The 12,382-nt window shown below is 44.8% G+C and overlaps 1 protein-coding gene across 2 annotated transcripts in view; it reads left to right on the forward strand.

The window, feature by feature from the left end:
- The window catches only part of FKBP9 (FKBP prolyl isomerase 9), a 39,521-nt gene extending 31,276 nt beyond the window's left edge, over window positions 1-8,245 (forward strand). For both annotated transcript variants that reach the window (XM_028092266.2, XM_028092267.2), the window contains exons 8-10: window positions 681-826; window positions 3,102-3,265; window positions 5,666-8,245. In XM_028092266.2, the coding sequence (XP_027948067.1) occupies window positions 681-826; window positions 3,102-3,265; window positions 5,666-5,842 (487 nt within the window). In that variant the 3' untranslated portion in view covers window positions 5,843-8,245. The remainder of the gene's footprint in view (window positions 1-680; window positions 827-3,101; window positions 3,266-5,665) is intronic.
- The last annotated feature ends 4,137 nt before the right edge of the window (window positions 8,246-12,382 follow it).

The following is a 12,382-nucleotide window of genomic DNA, read 5'->3' on the forward strand; positions in this document are numbered from 1 at the left end:
CTCTGGTTTCTAGATGAGGAAATGGATTTTATTTCTCAAGGTCCAATTAAGTGGCAGAAGCAAGATTCAAACTCAGGTCTTGCTAAATCTGAAACCCAGGGTCTTTATTATGTGTTTTTCGAATTCTCATGAAAATTCCTTACTGGGGTATTGATTAAAATACAGAGAAAAGTTGTAAGAGCAGTCCAAAGGACTTCCTTTTCCCTGGAATCATTGAGAAGTGGGTTGCCACCATGATGTCCCATCGTCCCTGAGTACATTCGTGCACCTTTCCTACAAACGTGGACATGCTCCTGCATAATTCAACACACACTTTATAGCCACAAAGTTAACACTGGTATGTTACTATCTTTTCATCCTCAGACCCCACCTAGGTTTTGCCAGTTGTTCCCATAAGGTCTTTTATAGCCAAAGGATCCCATTCAATATGTTCCAATGCTCTGGAATGGCTCCTTGGACTTCCCTTGATTTTCTTGACACTTTTGAAGATGACACATTCATTATTTTGCAGAACGTTTCTCAATTCGGGCTTGTCGTCTGATGTTTTCTCCTGATTAGACAGGGGTTTTGTATTTTTGGCAGAAAGATCACAGAAGAGATGTAGATGTGTTCTCATGAAAACACTCTCAACTACCAATGGGTTGCTGACCTAACTGGGGACTCTTCTCTTTCCTTTTCAGGTGGAATTTAGGCAAGACATATAATATTGTTTTGGGATCTGGACAAGTTGTGTTGGGAATGGATATGGGTCTCAGAGAGATGTGCGTTGGAGAGAAACGGACAGTGGTCGTTCCACCCCACCTTGGCTATGGGGAGGCTGGTGTGGGTGAGTAAGCAACAAACAGCATTACAGGGTGTTGGGGCATGTTCACAGTCTGAATGTTGTGCTTTTGGGGGGGTGCCATATTTAGAACCACAGTATGCTTCTTCCATTTAAAACCCAAAGATGGGGCGCCTGGGTGGCTCAGTCGGCTAAGCGGGTGCCTTCGGCTCAGGTCATGATCCCAGGGTCCTGGGATCGAGCCCCGCATCGGGCTCCCTGCTCAGCAGGGAGTCTCCTTCTCCCTCTCCCTCTGCCTACTGCTCTGCCTACTTGTGTTCTCTATCTTTGTCAAATAAATAAATAAAATCTTAAAAAAAAAAATAAAACCCAAAGAATCAGGGCTGCCTGGCTGGCTCTCTTGGTAGACATACAACTGTTGATCTTGGGTTTGTGAGTTAGAGGCCCCACATTGGGTGTAGAGACTATTTAAAAATAAGATCATTAAAAAAAAAGAAACTTAAAAAAAAAAACCCCAAAAGGGCGGCTGGGTGGCTCAGTTGGTTAAGCGACTGCCTTTGGCTCAGGTCATGATCCTGGAGTCCCGGGATCGAGTCCCACATCGGGCTCCCTGCTCAGTGGGGAGCCTGCTTCTCCCTCTCACTCTCCCCCATTCTCATGTGCTCTCTCTCTCTCTCTCGTGCTCTCTCTCAAATAAATAAATAAAATCTTAAAAAAAAAAACCCAAAGAATCTGTGGGTTTAGAATTAATATTAATCAGTTAATATTAGAATATATAATCATAATATTATACAATTTATATAATTAAAATGTGTTTATTGTATATCTAATATAATATTAATACTATAACACATGATAATATAATAATGTCATGAGTTAATACTTAAATTTAGCATCTTTGTTTAAAGAGTCCCATGAATTCAGTGTTAATGCCCTGCACCTCCTTAAGAAAGCAGGAGTTTCTGTGAAAAAATGCCTTGGGTCTTTAAACTCATGTGTGGGAAATGTCCCTGAAGGAGCTTTCCTAGTGATTTGTGTTAAGTGAAGCTGAGGCTTCCTTCTGGAACAGGTTCCTGGGACAGTGGAATGCTACCGGCCTTTGCTTTTCACTTCTCCTGAACCTGTAAGCTATCCATGAAGATTTCCTTTCGGAAGAGATGAGTGTCAAGTTCGGAAATATTGGCTTTACCTTGCCCTCACAGCTGGTATGGTTGACTTCATGATTTGGGCCAAAATGAGTCCTACACATAGGGGATTTGGGAACCCCATCTTCTTCAATGTTTTATGCTCCTACTCTCTGGAGATGGGAAGTGCTAACTTATAAAAGATACGTATCTACTTTGGGTTGATTTTCTCTTTTTCACAATTTTACTTTTTGGCTCAGCCCAAGGAGCATGTGACTCTTGTTCTCAGGGTCGTGAGTTTGAGCCCCATGTTGGGTGTAGTAGAGCTTATTTAAAACAAAACAAAACAAAACAAAATAAGCCCCACAACTGCCTGCTAGTCTCCCCAATCCAAGAAGAAACACTTAAAAAAAAATGTGTACCCTATCAGACCATGGGATATATAAGTATTTATAATATATAATAATTTCAAATAAGATGTATTATATATGTGTGTGTATATATATATATTCATATGCTTATATAATTTCTTTTGGGCTCATACTGTATATACTGCTCATAAATTTGTTTTTATAGTCATATCTTAGATCAGGATTTTAAGGCATACTGTATTCTTAAGGTTCTGCTGTAGGATTTATTCAAAAGTTCTACAACTATAGTTTCTAGTAGTGGCTTTCAAACTTCTTCACCAAGACATACAGTAAGAAATAAATTTCATGGGGGCACCCGGGTGGCTCAGTCGGTTAAGCATCTGACTCCTGGCTGTGGCTCAGGTCATGATCTCATGACTCATGGGATCGAGCCCCACTTTGGGCTCTGCATTCGGTGGGGAGTCTGCTTGGGATTCTCTTCTCCCTCTGCCCCTCCGCCTGCATGTGCGCACACACACTCTTTCTCCGTCTTCCTCTCTCTCTCAAATAAAAACTTCTTAAGAGGTGCAGTGTACCCGTATCTATTCTATTCTTTAATTAAAAAAAATGCTGGTCACCATCCTGTAAACGGATTTCATCACCCACTAATGGTCACTACCTACAGTTTGGAAAAAACCTCTTGCTGGTGTGGAACTTTCTTGCTCTCACAAGAAATGCTTGCCACCCGGGAGGCAGTTGGAACCCTGGGTCGGGGGAGGGAGGTCGAGATGGGCATGCCCGCTGTCTGATGGTATAACACTGTCTCTTCCCTTGTTGGTGAGGCAGATGGAGAAGTGCCTGGCAGCGCCGTCTTGGTGTTTGACATTGAGCTGCTGGAGCTCGTGGCTGGTCTGCCTGAGGGGTACATGTTCATATGGAATGGCGAGGTGTCACCCAACCTCTTTGAAGAAATCGACAAGGATGGTAATGGAGAAGTCCTCCTCGAAGAGGTAACTGACCTTTGAAGGAAAGCGGGACTAAAGGAGCCTGGGGAGCCTTATTGGGGCAGGGGTCCATTCTGAATGTGAAACCTTCCTAGAGTGAGGAGGACACACCTGTGCCTATTTCTTGCCATGATGGTAACCTGCACACGCTCGTGTGCCAGACACTTCTATACACACACTCTAAATTGAAGCTCACAGTTCCTTTTTGAAGAAACTGAAGCCCTGAGAGGTACGGGGCTTGATTCCAGGGCTCACAATTCAATTCTCAGTTCCTGGGTGCTCACTGTGTGCCTGCATTATGCCAAGAGTTTTTCACATGTATTATCTTGCCTGACCCTTGTGGCAGCCATGTAGTCATCATCCCTGTTTCAGAAGAAGCAGCTGTGCACAGAGAAGGTAAATGGCTTGCCCAGGGTCACACAGCTACCCAGTGGTTTGAGCCAGGATGCATATCCTGGTCTTGATCATCTAGGTGCTGGGTGTTTTCTTCTGTAGCAAATGCCCCTTCGTGGAGCTGGGCAGTAGAGTGGTCTGTCCTGTCACACCCTGCTAAATTCCACGACTCTGCCTGTTCTGTATCTGCTTAGTCAAGGACAGGGGTCCAGCCTTCTCCACTTTCTCTCTGACATCAGTCGCATTTTCCTGGCTATTGGGTGGTTCACATGCTCTTCTCTTCCCTTCTCTTGGTGCATCTTTCCATTTCTTTTATTTCTTTGCTTTCTTCACAGCAAAAATGGCAAAACTCTTTTAAACCCACTCCTGTTAGTCATTTGTCCCTCCATGTCACTGAACCTGGTCTTGCTGAGGTGACTGGTGCCTTTCATGTTGCTGCAGCCAGTGGTCACTTCTCACTCTCCTTGAACGTAGACAAAGCCAGCTGCTTTGCAGGATGCCTTCTTTCCCTGGCTTCCAGACCACACTTTCTTGGTTTTCCTTCGCCCTCACAGGTCAGTGCTTCTCAGGAATCTTCTCCCTGATCTCTTCATGTCGGAGTGCGCCAGCCTGAGTCCTGAGCTTGTTCTCTTCTCCACCTTAACGTCACTTCCTGGGTGATCTCAACCAGTCCCGTGGCTTTGCCATCCATAGCCCCGTGACATCCAAACTTGTAGCTCCGGTCCAGTCTTCTCTCTCTACTTCAGACTCCTACATCTAACTACCCACCGGACATCTTCACTTTCTGAACTCCTGCTACTTCCTTCCCCTGGTCTTGCTTCACCCAAAGCCTTCCTCATCTCCTCTGATGGCAACTCTCAGGTGAGAGCACTCAGTCATCTTCGACTCCCCTCTTTCTCACAGAGGCTATAATTCATCCAGCAGGAAATCGTTCTAGCTCTATCTTGAAAATTTATCCAGAGCCTGACCACTTCTCACCATCTCCACTCTATAGCATCGTGGTCCGGTGCCTGCTGTGTCTGGCTTGGACCTCCACGAAGGTCTTCCTGCTTTCACCCTTGTCCCTCACAGCAGCCAGAGTGAGCCTTCTAAAACTTAAACTGGATCATGGCTCCCCTTGTCTCAGAACCCTGAAGAAGACCCCCATTTCCAAAGTCTTCACAGTGGCCTGTAAAGGCCCGCACAAAGGTTCTCCCTGACCTGGTCACTGTAACCTCCTCTCCAGCTTCTCCTCCCCACCACCACCAGGCATGCACCCTCCTTGGGCCTTTGCACCAGTTGTCTCTCTCTTCAGAAGACACTGCCCTGGATAACTGTTTGGCTCCTTCCCTCCCTTCCCTCAAGCCTTTGCACAGGTCTCCCTTTTCCACTAGGGTTTTACCCTGACCGTTGGATTGGGACCTCAACCTCCTCCCTGCCTGTGCTCTGGATCTTCCTTGCTTGGCTCTACTCTTTTGTTTTCTAGAGCACTTCACTTTCTAACTTAATATGGGATTTCCTTATTTTTTTTAAATGTTCCTTTCTAATTGTGTCTTTCCTACTAGGATATGCTAGAATTACAAGGGCAGACTTTTTTTTAATTGATGGCTCTCTAGGATCTTGGATGGTGCTCAGCACACAGTAGATGATAAGTTTTTATTGTATGAATGAATGATTGAATGAATGAGTGCAGGCAGCAGTGTTCCCAGAGGCCAGGGTGGTTAGGGGGTTAGCCTTTGGTGGAGAACTAAGTGTTGATTAGGGAAGAAAGGATAGCTCCAATCGCTGCTGTGTTTTGGGTGCCTGGAACCCAGGGACTCCTGGAGTCCTTCGTCAGGGGTTTTTAACCTGCATTTGGAGGAAAAAAAAACAAACAAAACAAAACCAAGTTGTGTAGCTCATATAATTGTGTCTGTTTTGTGAGCTCAGCCTCCCAATTCCAGCCCCATTGCCCTCGGGATGCTCTGTTCAGGCTCTGTTCAGGCCCAGGCTCAGCTGCTGTATCTCATGTCCTGTCTTGTTCCCTCTCTTCAGTTCTCAGAGTACATTCATGCCCAGGTGGCATCTGGCAAAGGGAAACTCGCTCCTGGTTTTGATGCTGACATGATCGTGAAGAATATGTTCACCAACCAGGACCGGAATGGAGACGGGAAGGTCACGGCAGAAGAATTCAAACTCAAAGACCAGGAGGCCAAACATGATGAACTCTAAACCTGACTCAGGCCACTTGTGTGACACCAAGCCCCCTGTCGTGGCAGAACATGAAGTGAGGCGTAAGGGTCTCTCAGAAGGGGAATGAATGGTCCACAAGCAGTAGATGGTCACACAGTACCTGGGGCATGTCAGGGATGGGTTGGTAAACATGGTGAGAACTTTAGGCCACATGCCAGTGATACGAAACAAAATTGGTGTGCGGTGCCTTAGCAGGGGCTGTGTAGAATATTGAAAAGGCTGCACTGTCAGCCATTGTTTTGTGAGCCTTCCGGGTAGTTTTGTTATTAAAGGAAAATAGTGTCATACAGAAGTTACAGCCATCTTGGAGGGAACAGAAAAGAAGGTGTCCAGGATATCCACATAAAGAGGATTCACATTGTTTTGTTTTTTAACTTGCTGGTGTTTTAAAAGTGTTCTCCAGATGAGCAGAAAGGACAAAGGGCATGTCCCAGCAGCATTCCCCGAAAGCCCCAGAAAACTGTCAGTGGCCTGTACAGGCTCTGGTCATGCCCAGCTTCCATTTCCTGCCACACACACACAAAACACACACACACACAACTCATACATGTGTGCTTTTGTAGTTAACCAGGCCCTACCTGTTGTGGTCTTCTGATTGGCCGGGTAACTTGGAAGTTAAGAAGAAAATCAGTGGACCAAACAAAAGGCATCTTGGACCACGAGTAGAGAATTTGATTCTGTGTTTGCCATGCAAGATTATCTGCTTCACCCTTTCTTACACCCATTGCTCTGTCCTCCCTGAATCTTTTGGTCAGATAGATATGCACAGGGCTGGTGGCTAAGCCATGCTCCAGAGTATCTCACTGTGACCAAGATGGAAATGTCACCCCAACAGATGAGCATAAACAAGGTGACATATTTCCACTCATTTGTGTCCTGGAGAGGGAGGTGCCCGAAAGCCCAGGGGCCTCTGTGTCGGGAAACAAGGACATGGTTATCTTGTAGCCTGTCCCCATGTTACGCAGTAACCACCTTGCTGCCTTATGTGCTCTGTTCCCAAGCGGTGGTGACATCCACCCTGAAATAATCAATGATTTTCCTTTGGAAACTGCTTTATTTTACTAATTTAAACTGTTTTGTACTGATGTAGCCCTGAGATAGTTCATGAAAATGCTGTGCACTCATTCAGTGGAATAAATGTTGGAAGACTCATCCTTTCGCATATAAAAAATTGAATTATAACATCAGGTTTTGTGGAGTTTTACTTGAGGGCTGAGAGGATCCCATGAGAATACACCTTGATTATCTGTTGACAGTCCCCTTGAAAACCCTCAAGGATTGCCTCTGAATCTGCAGGCGTGTGAGGTACAGTATACAGGGGGTGTGTCAGTCAGCGTCCTGGCAGGAAACACACCCTCACATGGGACTTTTGAGGAGAAGCTGCATAAAGGACTTTACAGGAGTGGGGCCAGGGTGCAGAAACCTAGTAAGGATGTCAAGGTACCATGACAACGGTTGGGGAGCACCAGTAGGAGGCCATTCTACCCCTGGGCCTGAAAGGTGAAGGGGAGCCACAGATATGCCCAGAACTGTGGCTGGTACTGCAGCAGAGGAGTGAGGGCAGAGACCCTCCCCCTTCTCTGTCCTCTCCCTGGTTTCCACTAGCTGAACCCAATCCAAAGCCAGAGGAGGAGGAGGCTAGGGTATAATAGAGGTCAGCTTTTGGGGGCGCAGAGAGACTGCAGGGATTGGGAGTGGGAGCAAATGGGGGAATGACTGGCACATGTATAGAGGAAAATTATGTTTTTTAAAAGCAAACGCTACTGTTTGCAGAAGCAACTTTGGGGACTCTGTACGGTTTGGAAGGCAGAGAAGATGCCTGCTGCGGCCTTCCTGGCTGCTGTTGTCATGGTAACGCGTTCCTTCACCTGCCTTCTACAGAGCGCACCATCACTCCTGATTTCCTGTTTAACAGAATTCCTTAAGTGCACTACATAGGTTAATAATTTTGCTAAATTGAGTTGCCCTTTGGAATGCATTTGACCTGTAACACCTCACTATCCTTACACATCTTCATGAAGATAAAAAAAAACGTGCTTATTCTTTGACCCCCCTTTTTAGTCGTTCCTGATTTCTTCACTGGCGGTTTTCTTCGGTGGTGGAGACAGGTTGGTTGAATAAAAGACACATTTCTCTGGGGAAATTAAGGACTGTGGGCCTCAGAGCTTCCAGAACAGAGGGAACCCTTAGCTTGTTTTTGTGTTTAAACTCTGCCTGCCCAATGGCTGAGCTGGAACCTTGGTCTTCTCTGGCCTTCAGACTCAGACTGAAATGCTGGCTCTTCTTGAGTCTCCAGCCTGCCACCTGTTTTGTTTTGTTTTGTTTTCCTTACCGAGCCTTACTGAGGTATAATGAACAAATAAAATTGTAAGATAAACTGTATGTGATGATTTGATATATGTATATATGTTTACTTGTGAAAGGATCTTTCCCCCACCTAGCACACCTCACTTTGTGTGTGTGTGTGTGTGTGTGTGTGTGTGTGTGAGAACATTTAAGTTTTATACTCTGTTAGCAAATTTTAAAACTATACAGAACAGGTCACCATGTTGTGTATTAAATCCTCAGACCTTGTTTATCTTACAGCTGAAAGTCTGTACCCTTTTACCAATCTCTATTTCTCTCCCCTCGCGCCCCCCCCCCGTAACCACTTTTATACTCTGTTTCTAGGGCTTCAGCTTGAATTTTTTTTTCATGCCACATATAAATAATACTGTGTGATATTTATCATTCTAAACCTTTGGCTTGTTGTTGAGTGCTCCGTGGGCACTTCCGTTCTTCCTGTTGCTAAGGAGGGCATTCAGTTATCTGTGACTGTGTCAGGGGCTTTAATCTCTGGAAGGACCAACTGCTCAGATGGCCTCACTTTATAATGCTGATGCAACACGTGTTTACATTTGCGTTATGATTATCGGTGACAGCTCTGCCGGCAGGACTGTGAGTACTCATTAGGGAGCCAAATACGGGGTACAGATGCCACGGGGCATTTTTCTTAATCATATTTTATACACAGTTTCTGTGTTGCTGCTTGAGGCAGCTTGGATCTCTTGATAGGACAGCTATCACAGGCTCTGGATTGGGACCACCTGACTTCTGACTTACGCAGATTTTGAACTCTGGACCCTAAAGATGAAGTAGGTCATTGATGCCCATGAGATTGGAGCATCTCAGTGAACATGACATCTGAGTATGCATGTGATCTGTGTCCTTGAAACACCACTAGGCTAACCTTGCAAGCATAAGCTATCTGCATTATTTTGTTAAAACCCACTGAGTTTTGATCTCTGATTACCTAGGAATTTTTAATACCTTTCAAAATTATTACTTAAAAGACAGAAAAAAACATTTCATTTTGGCAGGAGAGTTGACCTGACTGCAAGATTCTGCGTAAGTGCTGATACACCGCACTTCAGCGTCTTAGGTTTCTAGGAACAAGGTTGCTCTTTTTATATGTTATGTATGTATGTGTGTGTGTATTTTAGAGAGAGCACGAGTGGGAGGGGAAGAGGGAGAGAGAATCTCAGGCAGATTCTGGGCCCAGCGCAGAGCCCGACGTGGGGCTTGATCCTAGGACCCTGAGATCATGACCTGAGCCAAAACCAAGAGCCAGACACTTAACCTGAGCTACCCAGGGACCCCAAGGTGGCTTTCTTGGGGATCTGCATCTTTTTATAAACTAAGAATACTGTTCCCAATTATTTTTTTTATTTTAAAGATTTTATTTATTTATTTGAGAGAGAAAGAATGAGAGATAGCAGGAGAGGGAAGAGGGTCAGAGGGAGAAGCAGACTCCCCGCTGAGCAGGGAGCCTGATGCGGGACTCGATCCCGGAACTCCAGGATCATGACCTGAGCTGAAGGCAGTCGCTTAACCAACTGAGCCACCCAGGCGCCCTGTTCCCAATTATTTATTGCTAGTTGCAGATATAAAACTTGCATACTTACTGAAATAGTGTTTGTGTGGTCTTTGTCCTTAATGTTGGAATTTTAATAGGTCAAGGGAGTCCTTCCAGCTTACACTGGCCATATTTGTATCTCATTTAAACACAGACAATTAATGCCTGGTCCCAGCCAAAATTTCTCCTTTGAGCTCTAGTCTATTTGGTACCTCTCCCTGTGTACCTCACAGGTACCTCAAACGTTGCATGTCCAAAAGAGAATGTGCGTCCCCCCTGCCTTCCCAACACCCTCCACCCAAGCCTGTTCTTTCCTCCCCCACCTCCACGTGCTTAAACCAGACATCTTCGAGACCCTTCCTCCTCTCACCCCATATGTTTAATCCAAAAGCAAGTCTTGTCATTTCTAAATCTAAACTAGTGAAAATGATCCACTTCTCCCTGAGTCCTACTGTAATTTTTAGTGCAAACTTCTGCAGCAGCCCCCTCACTGATTCGCTGGGGTAGATCTGCCCCACCAGTCCATTTTCTGCATGTCAGCATGATCATGGCACTGCTTTGCAGGGAGAGTAAAACCAAACTCATGATTTACAAAGCCCTGTGTGATCTGGCACCCTCACCTCCCATTCATGATTCCGTTCCTTTGCTCATAACACTGTTAAGCCAGTTCTCAGTTCTTTGAACACCTTCAATTTTCTTACTCAGGACCTTTGCACCTGCCATTCTCTCTCCCTGGAATGTTTCTCCCTCGATTCCTCACATGGCTGGCTCCTTATCCTTCAGGCTTTGGCTGAAATACTATCTCCTCAGAGCTTTCTCTGGCTGCCTTGTCTAAAATATTTGTGTTGGTTTCTTCATAGTATCTTATTTCTGTCACATCTGCTAGGATGGAAGCTACACGAGGGCAGGAAGCATGTGGGATGTGTTAATTACTGTTTCTCTGGAACCTAGCCGACAGCCAGGACTTCAGTATTTGTTGGACAAGTCACTGTTCATTTACTCAATCCTCACCTCAAGTTCATACCCCAATTTAGAGATGAGGAAACCAAGGCTTAGAAAAGTTAGAAACTTACTAAATATCCTAGAGAGAATCTAAGACTCAGATCCAGGTTTGACTGACTTGAAGGCCTGTGCCCCTTACAACTTGGGCACATTTTATCTTATCTATTAAACTTGTACTGAAATACTAGAATAAGTATAAAACACAGCAGGATTGATGAATCTTGAGGTAACCTTGGACAAGTTCCAGGATTAGTTATTCAAGATCCCACATATCTTTTCCTTCCTGATGCTCCATGGGGTACACCAAAGAGAAAACCTTGAACCTAAAGTCTGGTTAAAAAAACCTTTAATGGGGCCTCTGAGTGGCTCAGTCAGTTAAGCGTCTGCTTTCAGCTCAGGTCATGATCCCAGGGTCCTGCGATCATGTCCGAATCAGGCGCCCTGCTCAGCTGGGAGCCTGCTTTTCCCCCTGCCTGCCACTCCCCCCCCGCTTGTGCTCTCTCTCTCTGACAAATAAATAAATAAAATTTAAAAAAAACCTTTAATAATCTACCTAATCAACTCTGGTGTCTATTAAACATACCAAGGAATGCAGAGTTCTTGTAAAATCACTCTGGAACAAACTAGTATCTCTGACAGTTGTTTTTGTTTCTCAGTTTCATCAAAATCATTCATCTCAGCACCCAAAACTGCTTTACCTCCTAAAGTAAAATTCAAAATTGGAAAAAAAAAACACCCCACAAAACCCAAAAAACCCTAACAGCTAATGCTAGACCCTTTAGAGAACATGGTAGTGACCACACACTGCCAATGTTCACTAGGGCTATGAAAGAGATTTCCATCTCCTCCATCTATCCAAACTGCTTCGTGGATGGGTAAGAGCTAACCATATTGAATACTGGTGCTAAGCTATTCTAAATGCAAATATAAAACTTAAAAGCACACTTCGGTGTTGAGGAGTGCATGGCATCCTCACAATGATACATCTAGAGGATGTATCATTACCTTCACTTTACAGATGAGCAAACTGGGACACAGGTTAAATAATGTGTCCTGGTCACACAGCTACTAAATGGTAGAAAGAGGATTCAAATCCAGACAGTTTGACTCTATAGCCCATTTCTTAATGACTACACTAAACTGCTCTGAAAGCTGAACTTGAAAACAAATTATTTTAAATATCGGTAGAAACGGGCAGTGAGAGGTGATAGGGTGACAGGCAGATTGTAGAAGAGTCAGGGGCCTTGGTTTGGTAATCCAGTTACGGCATGGCTGGAAGGGACTGGAGAGCCTGCATGCCCTCCAGGCCCTCATTTTTAAAGGGAGGTGCCTGACCTAGAGTCTTAGTACAGGGCTGAGCCATGACTAGAATGGAGGTTTTAACTTCAGTATTCTTTACATTTACACCATGCACCATGTTTCTTTTTAGAAGCATATTATAAGGTCCTTTGGAAAACAGTCAATATGGCCAACTCTAATAGCAATACAGGATAAAAAGCTACCATTAGATCAGAAATCCCCCCATTAGATCAGAAATCCCCAACTTAAGCAGGGAATAGCCTGCTCTTGGCCACTACCAACTTTGTTTCACTGTTTATTATAAAAAGGAGAGGTAGTGGTAG

The sequence above is a fragment of the Eumetopias jubatus genome, unplaced genomic scaffold, assembly GCF_037043125.1.
Source record: "Eumetopias jubatus isolate StellerSeaLion01/CBP00866 unplaced genomic scaffold, mEumJub1_p1.0 scaffold_14, whole genome shotgun sequence".
NCBI lineage: Eukaryota > Metazoa > Chordata > Mammalia > Carnivora > Otariidae > Eumetopias > Eumetopias jubatus.